This window comes from Anoplophora glabripennis, unplaced genomic scaffold (genome assembly GCF_000390285.2).
Source record: "Anoplophora glabripennis isolate ALB-LARVAE unplaced genomic scaffold, Agla_2.0 scaffold1313, whole genome shotgun sequence".
Lineage (NCBI taxonomy): Eukaryota > Metazoa > Arthropoda > Insecta > Coleoptera > Cerambycidae > Anoplophora > Anoplophora glabripennis.
The window spans coordinates 31,751-58,978 of NW_019417391.1; the positions used below are offsets into that span (position 1 = coordinate 31,751).

The 27,228-nt window shown below is 32.3% G+C and overlaps 2 protein-coding genes across 5 annotated transcripts in view; one reads left to right on the plus strand and one right to left on the minus strand.

Annotated features, from left to right (window-relative positions):
- Window positions 1-922: 922 nt before the first annotated feature.
- LOC108915967 (NADH dehydrogenase [ubiquinone] 1 alpha subcomplex assembly factor 2) lies at window positions 923-1,930 on the minus strand. 2 transcript variants are annotated; one of them, XM_018722135.1, is made up of 2 exons: window positions 1,808-1,930; window positions 923-1,428 (listed from the first exon to the last, which is right to left on the minus strand). In XM_018722135.1, the coding sequence occupies exon 2, from the start codon at window positions 1,410-1,412 to the stop codon at window positions 984-986; it is 429 nt and encodes a 142-aa protein (XP_018577651.1). In that variant the 5' UTR covers window positions 1,413-1,428; window positions 1,808-1,930; the 3' UTR covers window positions 923-983. The 2 variants fall into 2 exon arrangements, with proteins under 2 accessions (XP_018577651.1, XP_018577650.1); XM_018722134.1 differs by lacking the exon at window positions 1,808-1,930 and adding an exon at window positions 1,532-1,687.
- Window positions 1,931-3,874: 1,944 nt separating this feature from the next.
- Window positions 3,875-27,228, plus strand: part of LOC108915966 (serine/threonine-protein kinase 10) — a 29,114-nt gene continuing 5,760 nt past the window's right edge. The window contains exons 1-9 of one of the 3 annotated variants that reach the window (XM_018722131.1): window positions 3,875-4,032; window positions 4,343-5,003; window positions 12,187-12,641; window positions 17,028-17,106; window positions 19,014-19,141; window positions 19,200-19,805; window positions 21,284-23,128; window positions 25,528-25,767; window positions 26,520-27,015. In XM_018722131.1, the coding sequence (XP_018577647.1) occupies window positions 4,481-5,003; window positions 12,187-12,641; window positions 17,028-17,106; window positions 19,014-19,141; window positions 19,200-19,805; window positions 21,284-23,128; window positions 25,528-25,767; window positions 26,520-26,885 (4,242 nt within the window). In that variant the 5' untranslated portion in view covers window positions 3,875-4,032; window positions 4,343-4,480 and the 3' untranslated portion in view covers window positions 26,886-27,015. The remainder of the gene's footprint in view (window positions 4,033-4,342; window positions 5,004-12,186; window positions 12,642-17,027; window positions 17,107-19,013; window positions 19,142-19,199; window positions 19,806-21,283; window positions 23,129-25,527; window positions 25,768-26,519; window positions 27,016-27,228) is intronic. The other 2 variants (XM_018722132.1, XM_018722133.1) reach the window with 2 other exon arrangements.

A 27,228-nucleotide genomic window follows, 5' to 3' on the forward strand; every position in this document is an offset into this window, starting at 1 on the left:
ACCCCTGTTAAATTTGAAAAAAAAGCAGCAATCGCTATCTTAAACGCCATAGTTTTTTTTTTTCAATTTTTACAAAAATTGTTTTAAGTGTTTATATTGAAATTTGGGGGTATAAAGAAAATTATAGCAGGCCTAGAATCGCCATCTTAAAAGCTGTGGAAGGATCAGAAGCGGTTTTCGATGTCGTTTAAAATTTAAAAAATGTTGAATTATCTTGAAGAATAAAGTTTTTACGGATTTGTACATAAATAGTAGTAAGTAAAAAGCAGACACACTGTAGATTTGAAATAAGTAAACATTATTTTCTGTAAAACGTTTGTAGTTTCTAAAATCTTTTTTTTTTACTTTAGTCAATGTTACATCACTTCAAAAAAGATTCACTGTAATGACATTTGCATGCTGCTGGATTTTCCGATCAACAAACTATAAGTACCTGATAATAGTGATCCAGGATATTATCCACCATGTAAATTTAAAACACAATTACTAACTTGACCCTTAATCTCAATGGTTGCAATAGTAAATATATGTATATATTATACATATTCAAAATAGTTGCTAATATTACGTATTTTTTATTTACTTATATCAGAAAACTCATGGTCACACTTCTTTTTTAATATTTTGAGTTGAAGCCCTGAAAATACTATACAACTTGCTGTTTCATGTCAAGTTGTTAATAAAACTATTTACAATTTTTTAAAAGCACTGTGTTTAGTTTGTGAATGTGTCAGTGTGGCTGTGTATTTTTATACATGATTGATAATTTACGATTATGACATGAACACACGGTAATTGGAAAAAGAAATTAAAGTTCTTTATTAGCGGTTTCTAAAATCTGCAATAAATTGTTTCCCTTATTTTTCTGAATAGTCGAAAATCAGCTTTGAAATAGTTTTATTTTTAATCAAAACTCCTAAAATCTATTCTACTTTTATATTTAACAAAATAAATTAACTATTTAACACAGTATTACATTTACGTTATGGGTCTTTAACAGGCTTCCCCGGCACAGATTCATATTCAGGTCGTACAGGGAAAGTCTCGATACCCTTCTTCATAGGAACTACTTTGCCAGCTTTAGCTTCGACTGCAATAGCATTCTTTTTCTTTAATTGCATAATTGCTAAATTTTTCATAACTTCCTCTTCGCTTGGTGGTTCTTTTCTTCTTCCTCTCAACCAAGCTTCCCACTCTGCTGGCATCTCCTGCATAAAATCATCCTTTTCTGGCGGATCAAACCATCGACTGGCTTTTCTTTTACCACTAGAGGGATTTGCTGGTATTTCATAATACTTATTGCCGAAATAATCTGTTCCCATTAAATTTCCTCGAAATTGTCTGGGTTTAATGGAATTCAAGAAGTTTCTTATTACCATTGCCCAGATACTCCTAGACGGGGGTTGAGCCATGACCAAAATCACTTATCTAAAAAATTTAGATTCCATAAATCAAAATTTGAATGAAAGCTGCACTATATATTTTATGCAAATCTGATAAAAATTTTATTCATAGCAAATACATTTTTTACCTGTCAATGTCCTTAAATCGTTAAAATATGCCAATATTCAATATTTTCACAATTTTACGTTTTTAAATTTAACATTTAGGTTGATGGATTTTATTTTGAGTTTGAGATTTAACATAATCACAATAACAAAACAAGAGACGAGTGACAAGGACAAGACATGCGCTACAAAACATAAGCTGGTTTCTGCTTCTGTGTTCTGTAACTTAATTCTTAATTTACACTGTTGTCAAAATTTGTTTTAATATTTATTATTATTTCTATTATTTTAATATTTACCCATCGGCAGCAACAGGGGCAGCAAGGTGTCGAAATTCCTCATAAAAAGGCAATTCATTAATTAAACCATTACGATATGGTAATAAATGTAGTAAATAATAATGTTAAACGCATAATTTATCAAATATTAATTCATCGATCATCGCAATTCTCTCTACTCTCTGGATGCTGACGATTTACCAACACAAAACAAAGAATATTAACGTATACGAGGGTAATTCACAAATGATGACAAATAACGAAACTTCGTATTCTTTGGTGAATTTTAAGGGGAGTCTTTCCTATAATGGAGTTTTTATCTAGGACGCTTAATTAAAAAGATACAAGGCGTTAAACTTCAAACTAGTAAGTGAAATAATTTGAAATTGGGCACGTATTTATGTAAACATTGTCTAAAATCTGAGAACTTTTCCTAAAATTTACATGCTCCAGTGGCGGAGATACAGGATATCGGTGGCATATTTTTCTATATAAAATAGTACGCCACTGCTTTACGGTAACAACCATGATATTTTCGGATTCGTCTTTCAATTTTCTACAAATTACTACTCTCTTGTTTTTTGAAAAAAGCATGATTTTCGAGTAAAAACGAACTGAGAACACATTTTCGATATTTTTTGTCTTTGACATTCTGAGCAGTTAGAAGAAAGAATAAAAAATAATGCTTTTCATCAGATTCAATAAGCAACAATAAATTTTGAACAAATTACATTTTCGTTACTAAAAAGATGTCGGGCCTGTGTTCCTGGAAATGGGAATATTTTTGAGCATACTCAAATAAAATCATTAAAATGCTAATGCTATTTAATGTTATTAATTTCTATATTCAAATAAATAACCGAATGATTAGTGCTTGTCATCTCATTTAAGTAAAACTGTTTTCACTGAAGCTATCTGAATATTTCGATCGACACCCTTTTCTTATGTATTATCACAGACAAAATAGCTATCGCAAAGCTATATTGTCTATGGTATTATATTTATTATTTACATTACCGTAACCATAACGTATTTAAAACTGCAAATTATCTCTTTTAAATAGTACGTATAGCTGAGCCATGAAAAATTAAGCCTATTTCAGAACGGAAACAATCTTAGTTTGTGACTGGATTTTTCCATTATTTCTAAACTTTGCATTTGTGAGGGCCGTGTCAGGCTATCTTTCCATTTATATGATCAAAATAATTATTCCATTATTCCATGGCTAGGAATTGGCCTCAATGATTTGGGATCGAGGGGGATTATCCCTCTTTATCCTGCCTTATCTCGTGTAGGCCTGGACAGCCTTCGTAGGTGGGCCCCATCCGTCGTCTACCTCGACCGCAAATAATGCGGCCGGTGAAGACCTCCTTTTGTCCTGGCTGGGCCCCGCCGGCTAGGGCCCTTTCTTCTGGCACTGTTCTTGCTTCGCCGGCTCGTCTGTATAAACCCCGGGGGTGGTGTCATGTTTTGGATATAAATGGCTTTAGGTCGTTTCCGAAATCAGCGATTCAATTGTAGGTATTACCTTACCCTAGAATCCCTAGATCTAAGGAATAACTGCTAAACCTGACAATAGTGCGCCATTATTCCATGGTTAGAAATTGGCCTCAAAATAGTGGCAATATTAGAGTTTATTTTTCGTGATTCTCTCTGTAAAAAGTACGTTCATATATTTACTTGATCATATAAGTACAAGCAGTTATCTAATTTTTTTTAATTTTTAAAAACTGTTATTATTGTATTCAGTACATTTAGCAATGGATCTGCCATCGGTCAGAAGCTTACAGATTTAAAATTACTCTACATTTATGGAGTAAAACATGTTTAAAATTTAGGAATATAACATAAGTACTACTGATAAAATTCTTATATACAACTATTTAATATTTATAAAGCTAACTAATACTTCGTTCTTTATTTATCAAATTGTATACCTACTTATAAAAGAAAATTAATCATTTGTTAATATATATTCATTCATTCAAGAGAGATAGATATATGTAACTCCAAGTACGTACTTTGGCAAATTCTGAACATACCCATGATGTCATTCACAGGCGTGGTGACTCAAGAGGGGGACGGGGTTTGGTCTCGGTTGGTTTAGGTAAAAATTGGCATGGCTGACCGCAGTTAGAAGATGAATATACACAAATCTAATAAAAATAATTTGATTAAAGTACTTAGTGTTTATTTACAATTCCGCAGTCTAATTTATTACAATTTGTAGTGACTATTTTGAAACTGTAAGTAAAATACTATTTTAGTTTTGGCAATAAGACAGGTTGCTGGCCATAAACTTGTAGCTCTGACATTTCCTTTCACTAGTCATGGGATATTCAATTTATTAAAATATGGTTTATGGTATTTGAAATCTCTATTATACAGACAAAATTTTCCCTACTTACATGTGTACAGTAAATGTCAGCATATTCCACTTCTCACATTATAGCAGTTTTATTTACCTACTCCACTTTTTAAGATGTCCATGAGTATAGCACATATTTACATTAAAACTAGTTATATCGAAAAAGTAAATAAACTGTTTTATTATAGGTAGTGTAAACTTTTCTTTGAAAATGAGGAGAAGAAAATAATTGATCATCATGGGAGATATCCGCCAACAATTTTTGTTATGATGTAGTACTGTGAATGTATTATCTTTAAATAGTATTGCAGAAACTTTATATAATAATGTCGTTTTTTAACAATATTAAAAAAGTGCTCCATTTTGGAGGTAATGATGCCAAGAAGAAAAAAGTGTATAACAATGTGCGTATGGATTGTGATCCTGAAGAATTTTGGGACATGATAGGGGAATTAGGTGATGGTGCGTATGGAAAAGTTTATAAAGCGCAAAACAAACACACGGGCCAACTGGCCGCTGCTAAAATGTGTCGTTTGGATGGAGAAGACGATCTGTCCGACTTCATGATCGAAATTGATATTTTATCAGAGATTAAGCATCCAAATATTGTAGCATTACATGAAGCTTTTCAGAAGGAGCAACAGCTGTGGTTGTTAATTGAATACTGTGATGGTGGAGCTTTAGACAGTATTATGACTGAATTAGAAAAACCTTTAAATGAACACCAAATTGCTTATGTGTGCCAAAATATGTGTAAGGGTTTGCAGTTTTTACATAAATCTCATGTTATCCATCGTGACTTAAAAGCTGGCAATGTGCTTTTGACTATGGCTGGCGGAGTCAAATTAGGTATGTGATTTTTTTTTTATATATATATATATATATATATATTGTAAAAGTAATATTAATACAACTAAACTTATTTAGGTATATGAAATGTTATCTTATAATCTCGAGCAACCTAAATATTAATTTGACCAAAATTTTTTGTTGTCACACTGTCACATACTATTGAGAAAATCAATGCTTTCAGAACAAAAATGTCTGAAGTACCTAAGTTATATTTATATGATGGAGAAATAGTGAAAATTATCAAAAAAAATTAAAAAACAAAAAATTTCAATTACATCAAGAGATTGGAAAAATATGGAAGATAAAAATTAGGTATAAAATTGGACATTGCAAGGAAAATATAATAATAAAAATAATGTACCATTCATGTTTGTAAAATAAAAATACTAAGTATTAGAACATTAATTTCTAATGTAAATTTTATTTTTATTGTTTTATGTGGACAGTATAATCAGTTAATATTTATTTTTACCAAATTGAAGCGGCTGGAGTAAATTATTTCTATATGCTTATCTTATATCAGTATGGATTTATAGAATAACTTTAGGGGATTAAGATAAATCTGAAATTATTCTAATGTAATTTTATTATAAAAATCTGTAATGCCATTAATATTTTTTATTAGGATCCAGCATTTACTAATTTTATCGCTAGTACTACATTGTTAAAAAATTAAATTCTAATTACTTAAGTATTTACTCATTACATGAAGTGATTATTAAATAACTAATTTCTTGTAATATGTATTTTAAGGTTTGATATTTAAATGTATCGATAAAAAAGAAATGCATGGATTTTAAATTAATTTAATCCAATCTTTACGTGCTCTTTGTATATACACAGTGTGTTGATTTAAAACAATGTGTCTTTGTTCCACATCCTCTAAAATTTAGAAACTCCAAATTTCATGAAATAATTATTGTCAATAACTTTATTACGAAACTAAAATACTAAAAAATTATAGTTGGTTATCTAGGGAGCTTTGGAATTAAATGAAAAGTGTAGAAATAGGTGTCAAACTTATCTTCTTATCTTGGTTCAGCCATTCATTCTTATATGAAGGATACAATTAAAAAATTTAAGTGGACTGTTCTCCCCCATCTACCCTTCAGACTACTACAAGTTGATTTTGGACCTTAAGGGTTTTTAGTGGAGAAACATGTTCATTCCAGTTGCCTCAATGCATTCAAAAGAAAAAAGATTATACAGAGAAACAACATTAATAATTTACTGTTTTTTTTATTAGTTTGTTATTAATTAAATTATAATTAAATTTGAACACCTCTCATACTTAGCTGACTTATATGTTAATAGATACTTACTCAGGCACTGTTTTCTTGCACTAAAATTAGGTACATATTCCATTACCTACTTTCAAAAAATAATAATGAATAAGCGCCTGCTAATTAAGAATTGCAGCCCCAACTACAGCCTGTTTTAAACTATTTCGGTGATTGCGGAGCAGATTGTGGGACTGCAGACAAAAATGCGGAGGATTGTGAACGATTTCCTCCAGAAAGAAAAATATACATTGCTTACTACCTCGGTCAACAAATTATAAACAAATTACGTGTACCACAAAAAAATTAGTCCTATTTAGAATAGTCTTATAAAAATGCATTATTTTAATTTTATCTTTAATATCTCTATAATAGCGTGATAGTGGTGAAAACTTAGTACCTAAGTAGTAAATACCTATTCATCGAAATGTTTCAGATGAAACATCGAAATGATTTTTTTTATAAAAGTATTAACCGTCAGAAATGATTTGTTGGAACTAGTATACAATTCATGTTGACTTATGTATTAAAATTGAATTGTTGGAGGTTAATTGAGGGTTAATTAATGTATATATAATGTAGGTCTTAGGTCAAATTGGAATTTAACTGTGCTGTGTGACTCATATTTTTTATAAAGGGTATGGATGGTATTAATATGTTTGATTATGTTTTCATTAGAAATATTATTAACATTTCGTTAATCCACAAATTTTACAATAGAAGCTAATATTTGCAAAGAATTTGATATTTGTATATGAATTAGATATGATGTAAGTAGATACAGGTAATTTTATGTAAACTACATGGAATGAGTTAACAGAATTGTAGTAAAAAAAATGCTGACAATTTTATATACTTTTAGCCTCTCCAAAAATGTAAAAAAATACTACAATTCAATAAAAAGTAATTGCAGTATAATTTAGCTTAATTAAAAATGGATAGAGCTTGTTTAGAATTCAATGCAAATTAAATGCTAATAAACCAAGGATCCTGTGCCATATAACGAATCTGGAAAATGATTGTGCTAAACCTTCATTTTTATTTTTGAGGTTGTGGTAGATAATAAAATCCTATTTATAATATTAATCAAAGTATTGCCTTAAAACTGCCGCCTGCATATGTGCAAATAAAAATAACACACTGAACATTTCCTTTTATTAGTTTTGAATAAATATGATAACTAATAGTAAGTTTTTCAAGGTTAAATTCCTTAACTTTGCACGTTATCAAATTTTTACACTTGTTTCTATTATATGTTGTAGTTCATTCCTAGTGTTTATTCGTTAAAAAAATATAAACTATTATAATTTTTAATCACATTTATCCATTTTAACAGCAAAACATTAATGGTTAACTGTATAAAAACATACATCTTACTAATATGTTAGCATTTAAACATCTACAATGAAACTAGAAAAACTTTAATTTAAATTCCGATTTATTTTAGATTTTATTAAAAATTGTAAATATTTATTTAAATTATAAATTATGTTAAAATGCTTTCACATCATGTATGCCACAACTCTTATCTTATAGTTTTAAGCTGTTAAAGTGATCACAAGTTTATGTTTTAAATTTACCTTTGCTAAATTTTCAAATATTTATGCAATTCATAGATCACATAAATGTTTTCTTTTTTCTATATAATTTTATGCTATATATAGGCTAAGAATTATTCAATTTCAACAAACAAAATTAAAAATACAGTGTCTTTTAACGAAGCCAACAATCTAAAATATAACGCTTTTATTTACGTACAAGGTTACAAGGTGTTTCAAGCTGAAATTAAAGGAAAATAATTTCATTTCAGTAATTGCGTAACCAATTAACTAATTATTTTCAAATTTGACATGAAATATGCCAACATGACTCACTGTACATGCAATTTAGCTCAATATGTACCTCCAATGATGTACCATTGTCATAACCACACAGCTTTACAAAATACTGAGGCTGTGAATTAATTTTGAGGGATTTACAAAAGCTCTGTCATTAGGCTTTACTTTTTATTATGTCAGTTTGCTGAAGTGTAAACAACATATTTTTTGTCAGCTCAGAAGATGTCGAATTGCAAGCAAAAATACCATTTGTGGGAAGTTTTACTTTTCCTGTTTAATTCAAAGAAAAGTGCTGCTGAAAGTCATCGAGTGCTTTTGGAAACTTACGGTGAACATACTCCATCGATAAAAATGTGTGAATATTGGTTTCGACGTTTTAGAAGTGGTGATTTCGATACTGTTGACAAAGAATGCCCAGTCAACTGAAAAAGTTCGGAGATGAGGAATTGGAAGCCTTACTCGACCAAGATTCATGTCAAACGCAAGATGAACTTGCTGAATCGTGGAATGTTGATCGCACAATGGTTTCCAAACGTTTAAATGCACTTGGTATGATTCACATGTAAACAATTGCTCCAACGGCAAAAAAGAAAGTTTTTTTTGCATAGTATTGTCACTGACGATGAAAAAAGGATACGCTATGATATTCCTAAGTGTAGAAAATTGTGGGGTTTGTCTGGTCATGCATCAACATCGACGGCAAGGCCGAATATTCATGGCCTGAAGCTCATGCTCTATATTTGATGGGACCAGCTTCATGTTGTGTAGTATGAGCTGTTCAACCAAATGAAACCGTCACTGGTGAATGGTATTGAACACGATGCATTTGAGCCGTGCATTGAAAGAAAAACAGCCGCAATTTGAGCAAAGGCACGATGACAACGCTCGACCATATGTTGCTCATGAAGTCAAAAAATACATAGACACTTTGAAATGGGATGGTTTACCCTATTCGCCATGCTCGCCAGATATTGCTCCATCAGTTTACTAATTGTTTCGATCCATAGAACACACCTTGGGTAAGCAGCACTTCCACTTTATACAAAGTACGAAGATATGGGAAATTGGATCAATTGGTGGATAGCATCAAAAAATGAGTTGTTCTTTCGATGCGGAATCCGTATGCTACCAGAAAGATGGGGAATGGCAGTGGTTCGCGATGGACAATGCTTTGAAAAATAATAATGTACACAATTTTTCACAATCAAGCCTTGATATTACAAAAAAATCCCTCAGAATTAATTCACAGTCCTAGTATATTACGCCAAAAAAGAAAGAAAACTACACAAATAATAAAATATTTTCAAAATATTCCCTCCCTTCCTGTACATAATTTCTAACAGGTCGTGCTATTGCACTTCATGCCAAATTTGTAGATGGTAGGCTCATTGGATTTGCAGTTACAAAAATATTTTCTTTAATTTCATCTTAAAACCCCTGTAACTTGCAAATAGAGCCAGTTTGTAAGAAGGTTGTTCAGCCCAGGCCTGAAGGTAGTGTTTCATTCATTTATATACACCCTCTATAAATAAAGTCTTGTATCATACTCTAAATTCTACATGAATAACAGATGTTTTAGATTTATCTGATTTAGTTAACACAGATATAAAATTTTTATTCTAATTTATTTAAAATTCATAGCGATTTAAATGCCAAATTCATAAGGTGCCAACTAATGCACATAACTGATGTAGGTATAACTAGTATGTATAAAAGAATTAATCGTATGTATTACAAAGCAGAATAATCTTTTTTGCATACATTTGCATAATTAAAGTTATTTTTGGTGGTTATTTATATGTTTTAAAGAATATTTATAATCCTTAATAGGTTTTATTTTTCAATTATTACACTTTTATTATGTGTTTTATATTAGAAAATATTATTGACTTAAAATTATAATATGTGCCACATGCATATTTTATGACAGTCTCTTGACTACATGTATAATATAGTAGGAATTTTTTTATTGATATTGCAAATTAAAGATTACATGTAAGAATAGATATATTAATAGTCCACAGTACAGCCCCCTCTTGGAAAGTTGATTACCACATACTTTATAACTCGTGAGGAGCTTCGTTTTGGCGAGTCAACTTTTCCTCTGCGACTTTTCTCGATTCTTCCGCTTTTCCGCTCGGAAAAGTCCAATAACATGTCAATTTCCCAGGGTCTTGAAAAGTCAAGACCACATCTTTTTTGTTTTAGCTTAAGTTACTTGAAATTTTGTTGCAAATGCCGATTTAAATTTGTCCGATAGAAATTTTTCCGACATTGACATGTCTACCGGCCGAAACATACCAAAATGACAGGGTATTGAAAATCAATTACCACATAGGTAATTTTTAGTAAAATTAATTGTAAATAATTAATTCAGTCAAAAAGTATTGTTGTCCGACAAATTTCAAGCCGCGTTTTTTCAGTCCGACAAATGTATACAGGGCGTAACTAAAATAGGGTTACAAACTTCGCCAGCAGATAGGACACTTAAAATTAGTAGGGGTACTTCATATAAAATTTTTGCCTAAAGCACTTCATTGGTGAGATACAGGGTGTTGAAATTGAAAAAATAAATGACATTTTCTTTAATATCTTTCAACTACTTCGAGCTAATTTCGTATCCGGTGGTTTTTGGGATGAGAACTTCAAATTTATCGACGATTTCGTTGTACCTTCTGGAGGGCGCCACAAGCGACCATTAAGAAGCATTTAAACTGACAAAACTTTTTTGTGCCACGGCGTATTTCACTTTGGGCTTTAAAAATCTTTTCTTCCAACTTTTCTGCTTAATAAAGGTATACCTTGCTAAAATTATTACTATTAAAGGAAATATTATTTATTTTTTCAACTCCAACACCCTGTATCTCACCAACGAAGCACTTCAGGACGTCTATTCTTGAAATCAAGAGAAGGGAGCTATCCCTGGGAGCTCCAGAGGAGCGTTCCCTCATTTGAGCTCCCCCACAGAAAAACACCGAATTCTTGAAACCTCAAACGCACCGAGGTGCATCAGGGAGGGAGCAAAATCGGGGAACAGCGTTGCCGGTTTGTTCGACCAATGAAATTGCAGAAAACTGACAAAACACAGAAAAACTTCACTTTTATTTTGACAATTTAATATAAATTTGTGGAGATCGAAAAATGAATTTACCTTTGCTTAAAACAAGGCAGTTGAGTCAGAAACAGAAAGAAGTGTTAGTTAATTTTGTGTACGCACGACCAGACATGTATAAGGGCAAATTAACCGGCACTTATACGAATACGATAAGCGTGACATTGTGGAAAGAGGCAAGTAATATATTAAATGCTATTCCAGAAGGGGCCACTAAAGACTGGAAACAGTGGAGAAAGGTCTGGGGCAAAACATCTCTTCTAATAGCGAATTCTGCCACCGCTTCCTCAACATCCTCGTTAATAATGTCATTCCACAGCATTAAATTTAAGTTTTCCATGTTTATTTTCGATTTATGTAATTAACATGTTCAAGTCATTTGACATTTTATGTACTTCAAAAATAAACAAAAACAGACAATTTTAGGTTAGATTTGCTATTTCCCTCAGTCTCTAGTAGGAGAACTTTAAGTTCTCTTGGGAGTAGCTCCCTCCCTAAATATTTTTTCAAGAATACCCTGTTGTGCATTTTTAAGAGAACCACGCCCACTTCCCTCACAAGTTCTACTCCCTGAAATTCAAGAATAGACCACCAGGTAAAAATTTTATATGAAGTACCTGAAGTCCTAATTTTAAGTGTTCTATCTGCTGGCGAAGTTACTTATTTTTGTGATGCCCCGTATAAACAATTTTAAAATAAATAGGTATGTCAGAATTGTTTGAAATATACTATTTTATAGAATGAAGTAGTGTGCATAATTTGAAGTTTTTTGCTTTTTTTTAAATCTCACTACAGAGTTACAGGACACATCAAGTTTTCATCAAAATATACTTTATCTGTAATTTATAAAAGATAGGGGTCAATTCTAGTTGCTGAATTGTCCGCTTCTCAAATATTTATTCATTATCTTCTATTTCTTTTTTTTTTGATATATTAAATTTTATTTACAGCGGACTTTGGTGTCTCAGCAAAAAACAAAAGCACTCTTCAAAAGCACGACACCTTCATTGGTACTCCATATTGGATGGCGCCAGAAGTCGTACTCTGTGAAACGTTTCGGGACAATCCATATGATTACAAAGTAGATATTTGGTCAATGGGCATAACTCTAATTGAGTTTGCTCAAATGGAGCCACCAAATCACGAGATGTCTCCTATGAGGGTGTTATTAAAAATTCAGAAATCCGATCCGCCCAAATTAGAACAACCTTCAAAATGGTCTAAGGAATTTAACGATTTTATATGTAAGGCTTTAATTAAGGATCCTCAAAAACGACCCACCTGTGATGAATTACTCAAGCATCCGTTCATTAACTGTACTCTAGACTCGAAACCTCTTCGTGACTTATTGCTAGAATATAAAGCTGAAGTCGTTGAAGAAGAACTTACTGATGACGATCCAGAAGTAAGTTACATATTTTTTAGACAAATTTTGTATAATTGTATCATAGTTTTTGTTTCTTTTGTATCTATATATGACTCGTTAAATGTCAGAGCATCTTTCTTTATATTGATTCAACATCAGATTATAGTCCTTAGATAATGGGTCTGTCACGTTTTATATTTATATAAAAGAAACAATTTTTTTCTGAATAATTTTATGAGTACACATTTTCTTCTATAACTTCTGAGCTTTTGTAAATATTTCATGCTTAGCGTGGTAGGAAACATCGAAAACATAAAGAGCTTTATCAAAGAATTGGTAAGTTAAAAAATAATAACGGAGTATTAATGATTGTTAGACCCTTTTATTTAAAATAAAACAAAAAATTAAAGATCACTCACTTCCCCTTATAGTAAAAAGTACTCCATTTTTATATAGTTAACTAAATTCTCGGTGTTGTTATCGCTATTTATTATTTTACTCGTTTAAATGTTTTAAATTTTGTTGTTACTGTTAGTGATAGAAGGATGTGGACTTTGGTATTAACCATATGAGAATTTACAGTTGAATTGAAAATTAAGAAATTAAGTATGTAAGAATGAAATATGATTAATTGTAGGAAAATTTTTATTTATTGATTATTTTATTTCAGCACATTGGCCATAATAAAAAAAGTTTGCATATCTTTTATGTTTAAAAATTCTCACCGATAGGCACTATTTTTGCCTTATCTTTCAATTTATACTGTACTCTGTCCTCTTTCATAGACTCTAGTAGTAGATATACTTTAGGACGGCCAGGTTTTGAGATATTTATATCCTGTTAGATAATATAGTGTAGCTGTGTTGCAATACTTATCTTTGATTTGCTGGTATTTCAGTTGCTGATTTAAGTTGAAAAAATTGGTGTTATTCATACTAGTGTTAATAGAGTACATTTTGGTACGGATTACGTCAGTGGTATTCAACCTTTTTTTCCCCGAACTTCAAAAATTTTTTTACATACAAGTACTCTCTATCTTAAGCATTAGTATAATCAGAATTGCAATAAATATACTTTAGTTTTAGTAAAGGGTAATAGAGAGCCAGAGGTTATGGTTAGAGTTTTGATAATGGTAAATATGTTTTTTTGAAGTTGTTTGTTCTAGTGCCTAAGTTTATTTCAGTTCCTCTTTATTAATGGGTATTTTGCCACCCGCACAAAAATTTTTTAAAAATCTGAAATATCGCTCCAAAAGGATGTCGAGAGTTATTTTTATAATAAAAGTTTTGACTAATCAATAATATGATTCCGGTAAAAGCGGACAAATACAAAAAACATCACTCAGGCACTTATTGGCATTTCGAAAATAATTGTTTTCGTCTTCTGGTCTGATAAAGACTTTTCATTTTAAATTTTAAAGTAACTTTAGACAATATGCCTACATTAGTACAATATTTAGATTGGAATTTTAACAGATTAATTAAAAATAAATGAAAAATTTAAGCTTTCTTATTAACACACAAATTTTTAGTATATGGCTGAACGTTAATAAGTGGGAGAATATTAAAGGAGAGAACGCATTAGGCGGTCACGGTCTCGTTACATCACGGTCCGTTCTGGTCTGAGCTGATCGTGGTCTTTTACAAAATCAGTCTCATTTGGCAATCGTACACAATCCTGCTCGCACTCTTCAGTAAATAGTTGAGGTATTGTTTTAGTAGTTAAAAAAATGAGTTACATGGAAGAGGAAGCTCGTCTCGATCGCATCACGGTCTCCCGAGATTCTTTGGAAAAGATCGGTGGAGAATGTGATGCGAGCGAGACGAGCTCGGGAACGTCTAGTGCGAATGCATACATTATAAAACATGGGAAGAAACCACACCGTGTGCGATCGAGACTAGCACGGTCTGCGATGCGACGGGACCGCGACCGCTTAATGTGTCCTCTCCTTAAGGCTTCTGGATTAAGCTAATTGTGTTTTTTATTTTTTAAATGAACAAATAAAAACTATATAATATTGTCAAATACTGGAAATTGATTGAACTATTGAATTACCGATTAACATACTTTTTTTGCCTCTATTTATCTACCTACCCTCAGAGATCCCTTCGTGTACCCCTTAACATCGTCATATACCCCTAGGGGTATACGTATCCCTGGTTGAATACCACTGATTTACGTTATATGGTGGTATTCTACAAAGTCCACATAATCGTTTTACTCTTTGATTGAATGCCTTCAAAAATAGTTGGAAAATATTTTAGAATATTTATATACAGGGTTTAACGTGTACATGAGGAATATGTTCCTCGTCCAAATTTAAGAACATCTTTTTTATATATACATGTACTCTTGAGACCACCAGTCCTTAAATATCTATTAACCATTTAAATAATTCTAAATTTATCTAAACACTCATCTTTACAAATTGCTAATTTGTACCAATTGGTAAATACTGGAATGAAATCGTCAATGTTCAAAATAAAATTTGCATATCAAAAGTAATAAGAAACATTTTTATAATCACTGTATAGAGCTGGCTAGTCTTGGATTACAATGCAGTGAATAGTGGGAGCTATTTTTGTAGAGCCCATTTCTCGGGATATTCTACGTGATTTGTGACATGATTTCGCCAAACTTCCCTTAAGAACGCAATTTATATCCCTTTCTCCTAAACACTAATATTTTATATACCATAATGTTGACTGATACACAAAATGTTTTATTTTATTTTGAAGTAACTGTTAAAACACCATTGTAGAGTATATTGTCCGTAACTTCTTGAACAAAAAAAGTGTTATTGAAAACTACCTGTTTTCAAATCCAGCCTTCAACAATTCTATGCCACATGCAAAAAACAGTTACTTTTTGTGTCAGTTACATAAATAACTATTTTTTCTAATAGTATGTAATAGTTTTTGAGAAAAACATTACCAGCATCCCCTCATATGTACAAGTTTAAACTGAGATTTAATATTTTCTTGGAGGATGCTATTCTCTGTATGTATTGTGCACACAGAATTGTGTTTCAATTTCCTTTGTTCTGAAGATATTTAGACATACAATATATACATGTTATTTTAAATTTTGACTCCTTGTATTTAAAAAACGGGGGTTTGGACGAGGAAACTGCTGCATTTTTGACAGGTTGTTGTGTTACACTCTGTATATACATATAAAATTATGTTGAATAATATTCGAATATGCTTTCATGAATAAAAATAATAATCTAATTTTATTTAACTGTATATTAAATTTAAAATAAGCAGGATTAATTTTCCTAATGCAACATATACTTCAGTATAATAATAATTAAGTAGAATTTTTGAGATGTTTTTTCTTATAAATAAATTTATTTGCTAAATGATATAAATTTTAATAGCTATTAAAAATCTATCATTTTATTGATCGATAGCTAAATAATTGGTCATATAAGTTAATGTTCACTTAAACTTAAAATATATCACCTTGATTACACTTTTTTTTTTGTAGTTTTTATTACATGTCACTAAGCATGAGATTGCATATTTTGTATATTTGATTTAATGGTTCGTTGTCAAAAAGGTTTTAAAAAATATGTAAAATTTTATAATAGTTTCAATAATAATATAAAGTGTAATATATTCATTGTAGAATTTAACTCATATATATTTTTTTTATTGATCTGTTACTGTATTGAGTGGGCGGAGAAAATCAAGTTATTTAAAATAGCTTTCTGCTTCTTTTTGATTATGATGTAAAGTCTGAGCTAACTTGAGCATTTTTGATGGGTTTCTTGTATTTTTTGAAGACATTGACAAAATAATAATTATTAAAATTATTTTACATTACCCTCCAAAAGTGCCGAAATTGGCCCACCGTGTATATGACTAGCCCTTGCAATTATACAATAATGATTTCTAATAAACTTAAGTCAGGATTAATTCAAATTATTAAAAATATTTGTTGATTTATTTAAATATATCTGCCATATATTTTTGACATTCAGTAAATTCAAAAATTAAAAAAGTTTCTGTCCATCCATTGTTATGATTAAATTCCTCATACAAAGTATTTAAAAAACTCACCAAAATTAAATTTGATGTTATCATGGCTTGTTTGTTATGCATGCGGCTCTCCGGGTCCTCCTTTACCTGGCATGCTTGCTCAGGTGAGATGTTGATTGATGTTCCTTATGTAGTTTTTGCTTCTAGCTTACAGAGAAACTTTTAGAATTTTTGCCATCTTAACTAATATTAGAAACCTTTACTTAAAATTTTTAAAAGTTAACTAGGGATAATTATCCGTAGTTATCTACTAAACATTTTTTAAGATAATGAATTTATATTAAATTAATTGTTTATGCAAGGAGAAAATATAAAACATTTATCTTCTACTGTTAGCAATATTGTCTTTTTGGTAAAATTGATCCTGAAAATCTTTCAGGACAATCGCACCTCCCAAATTCCTCTGGATATAGAAGATGACTCTACTTCCATACAAAGCAACGAAGTTGATAATAAAGGTAAGGGTTTTGGCGACAGTAATAACCAAAATGTGTTCTACAGTTTTCTAAATCACTTTAAAATTTTATGATATTCCAATTTTAGTTTTTGTATGTCATATTAGCATCGAAATTGTAGAGTAAATGTGATAGCAAATGATGTGATTATAATGTGTATCAGAATTCACGTGAATCACTATTTAATACTGACAGTGCAAACATTTTTTCTATGTGAATATACATGGATTTATATTTTAATTCATTTTATAAATATTTCTATATTTTTGGTCAAAATAATTTTTTTTTCTGGTGTCTGACCAAACACCTTAATAACATTCATCCTTTCGCTGCTGGAGACGTAAGATCCGGTAAATTATTTATGATCTTATGGTGTGGGAGATATATTTTTTCACCTGTTGGTCTCAGGTACTGGACTGCGGCAAGCGGATGATTATTATGTTGAATATACTTAGCACATGCGTTAACTTTGTGTAACTTAGCACATGCGTTAACTTTGTGTAAGCGCCTGCGGTCCCCACTCTTTTACATTTTGTCTTGTACAGACATGTTGGAGTGCATGAACATTTTATGCGGTTGTTTACGTTTATTTACACATTCATTGTGTTATTTTGTTTTGACGATTTATTAGGTGACTTTGCATTACAAATATGCCTTAACATACCAAAAAGTACTATAATGACCAAGGATTATATAACATTTTAATGAATAGCGACGATAGTGACTTTGAATATATAGAATCAGCACATTCGATTTCAAATCTTGTTCAAGTTGTTCAAATAACGACTTAGATGAAAATGAAAATAAAGATGAAAATTATAAAATATATGAACCAAAAATCTCATTCTATTTTTTATATATTTTGAATAAAACAGGTTTATTTTTCCAAATGCTTTCCACTTTTCTTGTCAAACAATCCTAGGCGCACAGTATTGGTGCGTTAGCCAATAATTTTTTATTCACGTGTTGCAACTACGGGAAGCGTACATATCCGCGAAATGTCTTTATGGTTCAACTGCGAGAAACGGACGAATATGCATAGGCTGCCAAATGCCACACACAGCACGGTATGCAAATCCACGTCCCACAGTGAAAGGGTTATTAATTGCTTAATAATGTTTAATAAAATAGAAATTCCAAATCATAATCATCATAACATAATTGCTATGTCCAGTCGACTAAAAAAATTACAATAAATTTTTCTGATTGCATAATCAAATTACCAATTTAAATTTAAATTTTGTGTACTTTACCTGCAAATACAATATTTTGATAATCACTGATATCTCATACAAGTCAATTGAAAGGATATGAAGACAGCATCATTCCCATTTGGGGGTGATGATATTTTAGTTAAAGTATCAAGGTCAAATAATTTGGCTGGCAGATTTCATTCATAAATTAACTCGCCGTCGCTGCTGATCTGTCTGTACTGTGACTAAGGTTGATAGGCCCTGCACTGGTCGACTACAATATTATTGGTCATGTAAGGAGATACAAGTAGCTCTTGAAAAATTTAAATTTCAGGAATTCAGAATGAATTTAAAGAGAATTCACAAAATTCATATGAATTCATATATTCCTAAGTTCATCAACAGTGTACACCTGTGTTCACTAATGCTTATCCCCTTGTAATTGTCATTAATAACTCGTTTATTTAGTGTCACTATGGACGCAAATATTTCGCAAACTCAATTACTCTATGCCTACTTTTATGTCGACTGTTGATTCGTTGTGTTTCATTATAGTCGAGTTATTGCATCCATATAGTACTCATGGATGTAAAATAATAAGACTTTTAAAGTGACACTTTTCGTGATGAATGTAAAACTAAAAAAAAATTGTTAACCACTGTCATCATTATTACTAGTTACAAATGTTTTCTCTTATTAAAATTTAATTAATCACAGCAGCGGAGCCTGAACAGCCTGTTCAACCCAGTGAAGAAAAAGAAGTCAACGAACCTTCTGTTTTCGATGAGAATGCTGTGGATATATCAACTTCTGTTGTTGCTGCTTCACCAAATGAAAAGAAACAGGTAAGATTTATATTTCTGTATAACAGTCACAGAGGCATTCATATGTTCTATTATTCAGCCTGAAAAGAAAGAGGAAGTGCAAAGAAAAACATCTCGTGACAAAGGGAAAGCACCACCGCCCCCACCTTTACAAAGCCAGCAGTCTACTTCGTCATCGTCTTCTGACAAAGACAAAGGACCTGCTCCACCTCCACCAGTCATCATACCCCCATTGCCAACTCCTCCTTCGTCTCCTATGACACCCCCTGATACCCCACCTAGTTCTAGTCCGCTTCGAGTAGTAGATATTCCACTGCCACCCCCTCCACCGCCACTTCCAATGGTTGTCGAGCCTAAACCGAGCTCGTCCAAAGTGGAAGAGAAAGTAGATAAAAATCGTGATGTTACAGATGACATTTGTTCTTCATCTGTCAACGTCTCCGAAATTAGACGGGCGCTCGAGAAGCAACTTAATAAGAGGCTTTCACAAGAGAAGGTGCAACCATTCGAGAAAGTCAGTGATGTCGTTACTGTTACTAGTTCCAGTGCAACCACACCCGATGACAGTTTGAATTTCGTCGTTGTCTCTACTCCACAATCCGAGAGAAACAAAAATACTTCGATGATAACTATTAATTCAAATCTTCCGGACACATCCAACAGTTTAGCTTCAAATATAAGTCAAGTAAGTAACGGAGTAGGATTTTGTGATTTAATAATGTTTAGGGTGTTACACAAATTTAGGCCCGAGCTGCTGTTAACCACAAATACCTTGGGTGCGAGTAATAGGATGTCAATAACCCTTCTAAAACTTGGAAGTTTTTTAGCATACTATTCTTATGTCAGCACATTTTTTGTGCAATTTTTAATATAAAAAAAATGAAGCATGAATGGAGGAAAGAGTTAGTACTCATTGACCCCCTTACTTGTCCAAATATATGGTTTAAATAATTAAATATATGGTATTGTTTTTAGATCTAGCATTTTTTTTCATGCTTGTTGTAGAAGATATTGCAATTCTTTCAATATATGAAAATGAGCCACTCACTGTTGTTGAACTTCTCAATTTCTTCTAAACAATCAACTAAGCTTTGAAAAATATTCTTTGATGGTACATAATGTATAACAACCAAATTAGCGCTGCAATTCTTTTAAATTCCTTAAATTATTGACTTCGTTCTTAGCATAAAATATGTGTTTCAACATATTTAGTTCTATGGAAGCCTAGAAGTACCACACAAATTTTTATTGTATCTACAACGTAAATTACAATTTTTGAGAAAATTATGAGTTGTATTATCACGGATTCCCATGTGATTGGCTCGTTTGGCAATTTAGCCCCACGTTGAACGCTATATCGCGGATTTAGTAGGGCAATTATCTATCTTCTGTCATAACCCGACGGGAGACGCCATGATGCGGATTTTGTTCAGTTTGTTTAGCTCCCGTTGGAGTTGACCTACTCTCATCTCCTCTCAGCATCATAAGAGGTTCATAAAACCTCATGATGGGTCCAGAAAGAACGTAGCTCTCTGGGTCCGTTTTCACCTTCGGTGCTAGGACGCTAGCCGCCCGCTCGCCCATGAAGGGGTTCCCAGGAATTTAGTTTGACGTTAGCCCTTGGGTCAGGGAAAGACGTGGAGATTTAATTTGGGTGATTGAGACTCTAATTTGTGTCTGAATTAGTTGACCTAAGACTGCACTGGCACTTGGTTTTATTAAAATAGAATATCTCTCTAGAATCCTGGAAAGTTTTAGACATGCTGAAGATTTAACTGTTATCAATTTTTGTTACTTTGACATTTTTTGCTGTTTTTTTTCTATAAATTTTTAATGTTGATTTATACAGGAATGTAACAAACTTAAAATCTCGATTTTAAATTAATTTAATTTCTTAAATTAATTACACCATTTTTTTTTAAGAATGCTGATGTCCAGGCGTAACAAAAAAATAATTTAATTAATGTTTAAAATGGTACATTTGAACCACGGGCTACAACTACTGCCTCCATTAGCACTTTGATTTTTTAACTACAATCACGCAAAAAATGTACCGATAAAAGTCTATATAAAATCTGTGATTAGCAGCTTGATCTTTTTTATAACACCTGCATAACAAACACATTTAACAAACTTATTTTATGTACTTTTTTATTTCTATAGGTAACTGTTGTAACAACTCATCCTCCAGTAATCATAGACAATTCTCACTACGTACCAAGAACCTCTTCAACATCACCTAGCAATAGCGCCAATGAGGTTGTGATCATATCCAACGAAACAAACAAAACTCATGTAGAATCTTCCGACGATGAGTTCTGTCCTTCATTGGATTCTATAGAATATCCACCTCCAAACGAGTTCAGAGATAAGCCCCTGAAAGCTAAAAAACTTGATGAAAGTGAAGTGATGATAACCGATTCTAGTTATGTAATAAACGATTCCGGACTTGACGTCTCCGAGGACAGTTCCAGGCTATTAGATACCAGCCATGTATCAGTTGTAAAAATAGACGAAGAAAAAGTTCAAGTGAAGGATTCTACGTCTTACCTAAGTGATAAATCGACAGATAATTATAGAGGTTCAACGAGCGATCTTTCTAATACTTCGTCTGGAAAATCTGGTAGTACCAAGAGCGAATACGGTGATGAGATTCGTGGTACCTCAATTATCCTAGACGGGCCTTCCTCCGATATTCACGAAACGTCTAAGCAGAAACTTAATGGACAAATCGTCCACGCGGTTAGTCGGGAAGACATCTACAAGAGGAGCTTAAACGGCAAGACTTACTCGGATAGTTTTGAATCTGCAATGTCGGATAAATCGCACAGCGATTGTGGATCTGTGAGGAGCAATGACTCCCATAGAAGATCCAGATCTGGAACCAGTAAGAGTATGGAGCACTCTGATGTTGAAAGTATTTCTATAGCTAGTCATGAAAGTCGGGGAAGTAACGAAAAAGATAAATTAGAGATAGAAGACGATGTCGTTCTCAGAAAACCACCGAAACCGAAACAGGAAACAATAGCCATGCAAAACAGAAAAACTAGAAAACGAACTAGAAAGTTTGTTATCGATGGCGTTCTAATAACCACAACCACAAGCAAAGTAATATACGGTGACGAAGAAAATTACAACTTAAGCGATCCACATTCGGATAGAAAACAGGAACTGAGGGAACTGAAATATTTACAGAAACAGGAACAGAAACAGTTCCAGGACCTTGCCACTAAAGAAAACTTGGCCCTGGAGCAGCAAGAAAGAAAATTTGAGCAAGAACGCCAAAACTTGGACAGGACTTATGAAAATGACTTGGAGATGCTCAGTAGACAGCAGAGAATGCAGATTGAAAGAGCCGAAGCTCATCAAGATGCAGATTTGAGAGCTGCCTCTAAGAAAATAAGAGCTGAACAGGAAAGAGAGCTGAAATTGTTCAGAGACGGATTGAAACAGGAACTACGTCTACTTAAATGTGAAATTGATATGTTACCAAAAGAGAAAAGAAAGGCGGAATTTAAAATTCGCAAAGATAAGATGGATGCCGACCACCTGGAAAGAGAGAAGGCTTTCTTAGAGAAATTGAACGAAAACCACGAAACCTCTCTCAGACGGCTAGGCGACAATCACCGGGAGAAAATAGCGTTGATGGAAAGGCAATTCCTACAACAGAAGCAACAACTGACCAGAACCCGCGAAGCGGCTCTTTGGGACATAGAAGAAAGACACATTCACGAAAAGCATCAGTTGATAAAGAGACAAATTAAAGAAATATTTATCCTTCAAAGACACCAGATGCTCACGCGACATGAAAAGGAGAAGGAACAAATCAAACGAAGAGCTGCAAGGAAGGAAGAAGAGCTTCTGAAAAAACAGGCTATAGAAAGAAGGTCACTGCCCAAGCGTATCAGGGCAGAAATGAAGGCCCGTGAGGCTATGTTCAGGGAATCTATGAGGATATCTATATCGGGCGCTTCTGATCCAGATGCAGAAAAAAATAGGTTTAAAGAGGTAAGTTCTTTAAATATTTTATTAATTCTTATTTTTTTTAACGGGTCTGTTTTCCTTTATCTAACAGGTGTATTTTTGTTGGAATTTTCATTTAGAAAAACCTCTTCACATCGAAAACTATAATTTTTTCTTTGTTTGAGTCCTACTTCAATCTATTATGGATAGTTTTATAGTGGAATAATTTTATTTACGAATTTAAAATTATGTATTGCAAGCCGAGGGTGGCAAAGCGATCCTCAGTCCTTTATCCCCAATATTTTGAATGTGATTTTTTAGTGTCTTCTAAGAGAAATTTCTTCTTTTCCCAAAATCGAATTTTTTGGGTGCGAGAGAGACCCAAAGTACATCTGATATTTAGTGATAAATTTTGTCTTTTGAAGCGTTTTCTCAGATGATCGGGCCATGCTGGATCATTATTTTGCCACTAGTTACCGACTAGTCTTTTAGAGACGATATTAAAAATGTGAAAATTCTTTTTTGAGAAAAAGTATATTTTTGTTAAGGAAATCATCACGCATATCTCAAAAAGTAAACATTTTTCAAATACATTATACAGAGTGTTTGGTAAGTCGATGCATTCCTTGCAGGAGGTTATAGTATAGGTAGTAGTAGTATAGATATGTGATATATTTCCTTAATATACCATATTCGGAAAACGCTTAGTTTCTGATCTACAGGGTGTTAGTTTTAATAAGAAAACGCTTAGTTTCTGATCTACGGAGTGTCAATTTTTATAAAAAATGCAAATTTATAGATATTGCGGAAACCGCTCAGAATATTTTAATGAAATTTTACGCTTTGACAGTTAACAACAATACATGTTTTACGATAATATTGTTTTCAGTTTCACCAGTGGCATGCGTTCAGGCATGTCTTTGGATATTTTTAAAGAAAAAAATAACACGCCACTGATTTTTCTTAAAATAAATATTATTAGAGAGAGGTAGGTAACTCGACTGTTTTTCTTATGACGCACCGTTTTGCAGAAGTTCATTCTCCTTAAAGGATCCTCTTCAAGCAAGTCTTGAACTGGTGTATAATGATACGGATGTTATTCCTCTTCATTCAATGTTGCCCAAATTTTCCACTGCGACAGCTTAAGATGCCTAGCAACGACGCATATGCTCGTCGTTGGATCTTCCTGAAAAGCCCTAAGAATGGCTTCTTCATCATTAGGACCGTAACGTGCAGGAGCTCCTACACGAATTTGCCTGTGGTGTACAGTTCCTGATTCACTGATCATACGATATGTGTTTACAAAGCCATGGATATTTGGAAGTCGCCTTTTTGGAAAGCGACGCCGATATTCTCGACGCTTCAGTACCATTTCCGTCGTAAAGTCCAGACATGTAAAAAATTTCAGCAAATAATGAATCGTAAAACATATATTGTTGTTAACTGACAAAGCTTGTAAAATTTTATTAAAATATTCTGTGCGGTTTCCGCAATATTCATAAATTTTTATTTTTTAATTAAAACCTTAACACCCTGTAAATCAAAATCTAAGCGTTTTCGGAATATGGTATATTAAGGAAATATATCACAAATCACCTGTCCTGCAAGGAATGCATCGACTTACCAAACACCCTGTATACAAAATATAACTGGATGGGGATCATATTTATACTATGACCTTTAGAAACACGTTCCTTTTTTGAAATTCTGTCGGGTAAATTGAAATTTTTTAAAATTGTTTTCGTAATTTTCATACCCCACTGCTGATTGTATTTAGTTGAATTAATATTGACAGTGTTTTTTTGTTTTCCTAGTGAACTGTTGTCATAATCACACCGGGTGGATTGATATGTAGTTCATCTACACTAGATCTATGTCTGAGATTATTGACACAGATTTACTAATTATTCACAGTGTTTAACAAAAATTATCATAATTATATCCACAATTAATATTTAATATATCATGAAAAATATATTATTTTTTAAAACACTGGAAAATTTTTTTAATGTTTATTGCGTCGTCTGCATTGATATAAAAAAAATAGTATGACTTTAAAATAACATGTTGAATAACAAAAGCGAAACTCCAACTGTTAGTTCCCTACAGTTGGTTGATAAAGATAACAACAGGCAACATTAATAATGGTGCACATACAATAGAGTTCGGGAGCAATCCAGTGGCAGTATAGCCATGAGTTTTAGTGCAGTTTAAAAATATATATAACTTGATTTGCTTAAAACATAAATATATTTCCAATTAGTATTCTGGAGAATATGTACCCTAAAAAACTGACTCCCGCTTATAGTCAATATTTTATCTACCTCTATAATCTAGCTGTTCCTAAAATTTTATTTAAAAAAATTGTAGTGCCCTTATAAAATAACATAAGGGATTAGAAACTATGAAGCAACTGAAGTAGTATGAAGAATGTTTAATTTCAGTTCCAAGAAAAAGAAAAGAAGAGATATCAAGCAGAACAACAGCGGTTCGAACTGAAACATCAACGCCAATTAGAGGAGCTCCGAGCTATGAGTGATGCCACCATTAAAGAATTAGAACAGTTACAGAACGAAAAGCGAAAGATGCTTTTGGAACATGAAACGCTCAAACTGAAACAACGTGAGGAAGCTTTCAGCATTGAACTAAAGGAATGGAAGGCCAAATTGAAGCCCAGAAAACAGGTATGTTTTTTCTCTGTCAATGTAAGGTAGATGTTTCTGATGTACTAATTTGCTTAATACTAAAATTAATGTAATTTTTCTCGAGTTTTTTGTTTGACTGCATTGTATATATTCATCGTTTGCATGAGAGCAAGATGGATTCATATGCAGATATGAAAATTGTCGACAAGGATTTCCCTTTTGGTATTTTTTAAATGATTTAAATTAAAATATAAATTCATTCACAAGTTAGTAATGTGTTGATATAAAAGTAGTTTATACTAAATTTAAAGTATACAGAGTTTTTCAGAAAATTATGTGGTAATTATCGTTTCACTAAAAATCACTAAATTGCTTAATTTTTGACAAAAAGTTCCTAATTGTGAGACACATCAAGTGTTATATTCTTGACTTTAGTTTCTTCTTCAACTAGATATGTGCAAAATTTTAAACAAAAATAAATATCACCGATTTAACTGCAAAAACTTGCTAATGTATTTATGCATGTCTATTATTCTATCAGTTATTGATTTTAAAACCTAGTAGATATACTATACAAAAATTTTAAAAAGTGATTTTAAAAAATTGCCAGAAAACAGAAACAAAGAAAAATAAACCTTATTTTTTTTTATCTATAATTATTTATGGTAGGCTTTTTTGAAACACTCAGTATATCTTTATTAAAATGCTTTACAGAAATGTTTATGTTTGAAATGTATATAATTTAGTTGCACTCCATTAATCTCTTACTAACATTCCACACGTTCTTGTAGAAAATTGAGGAGGAATTGTACAGAGAAATGCGTTCCGCCAAATACATACAATACCTTCCGAAGCTGTCTATGCCAGAACCAGGTTCTTCTTCGACTGACACTGTTCCCGAACCTGATACCGTTTCTGTATCCGACACCGTTTCCATAACCGACACCATTTCTGTGTCTGACACGGTTACTGAGACCGACACCGCCTCTTTAGCATCCTCTTCTTTAGATACAAATTCCTCTGTACCTTCTAGTCCTTTTGTACCGAATGGTAACAAATCCGGTTGGGGTCGCCAGAGAACTTGGAATACAGGAATTGCTCCTGAAAGGAGTTTTACTTTCTCTGCCTATGACTCAAAACCCGATTCCGCTGCTTAGTTCCCCGTGTTTGTGTTGTCGCTGTCTTTTTGTTTTCCCATGTACATATTTTGTTTTGTGTGTTTTAATTTATTGTATTTCATTGTCACTCCTTGCACTCTGGAGTTATTCTTCACAGTTACTTTATAAGGTTTGTAGCCATTACTAACACTATTTTTTAAGTAAGTAAGAACAGAAAAATTAATTTCACAGATGTTTGCATCTGTGAAATACATTGTTATAAAATTAGAAAATATATATTCAAGAACATAACATCATTTTGTTTTAGGGGTTATTGGTATTTTTTTGTTAAGTTTACGTATATTACTGGAAAATTATGTTGAAACTTAATTTGTTGGTCCAA

Coding starts and splice junctions, on each gene's coding strand:
- LOC108915967 (XM_018722135.1), bottom strand. CDS start 1,412: ATGGCTCAACCCCCGTCTAGGAGTATCTGGGCAATGGTAATAAGAAAC.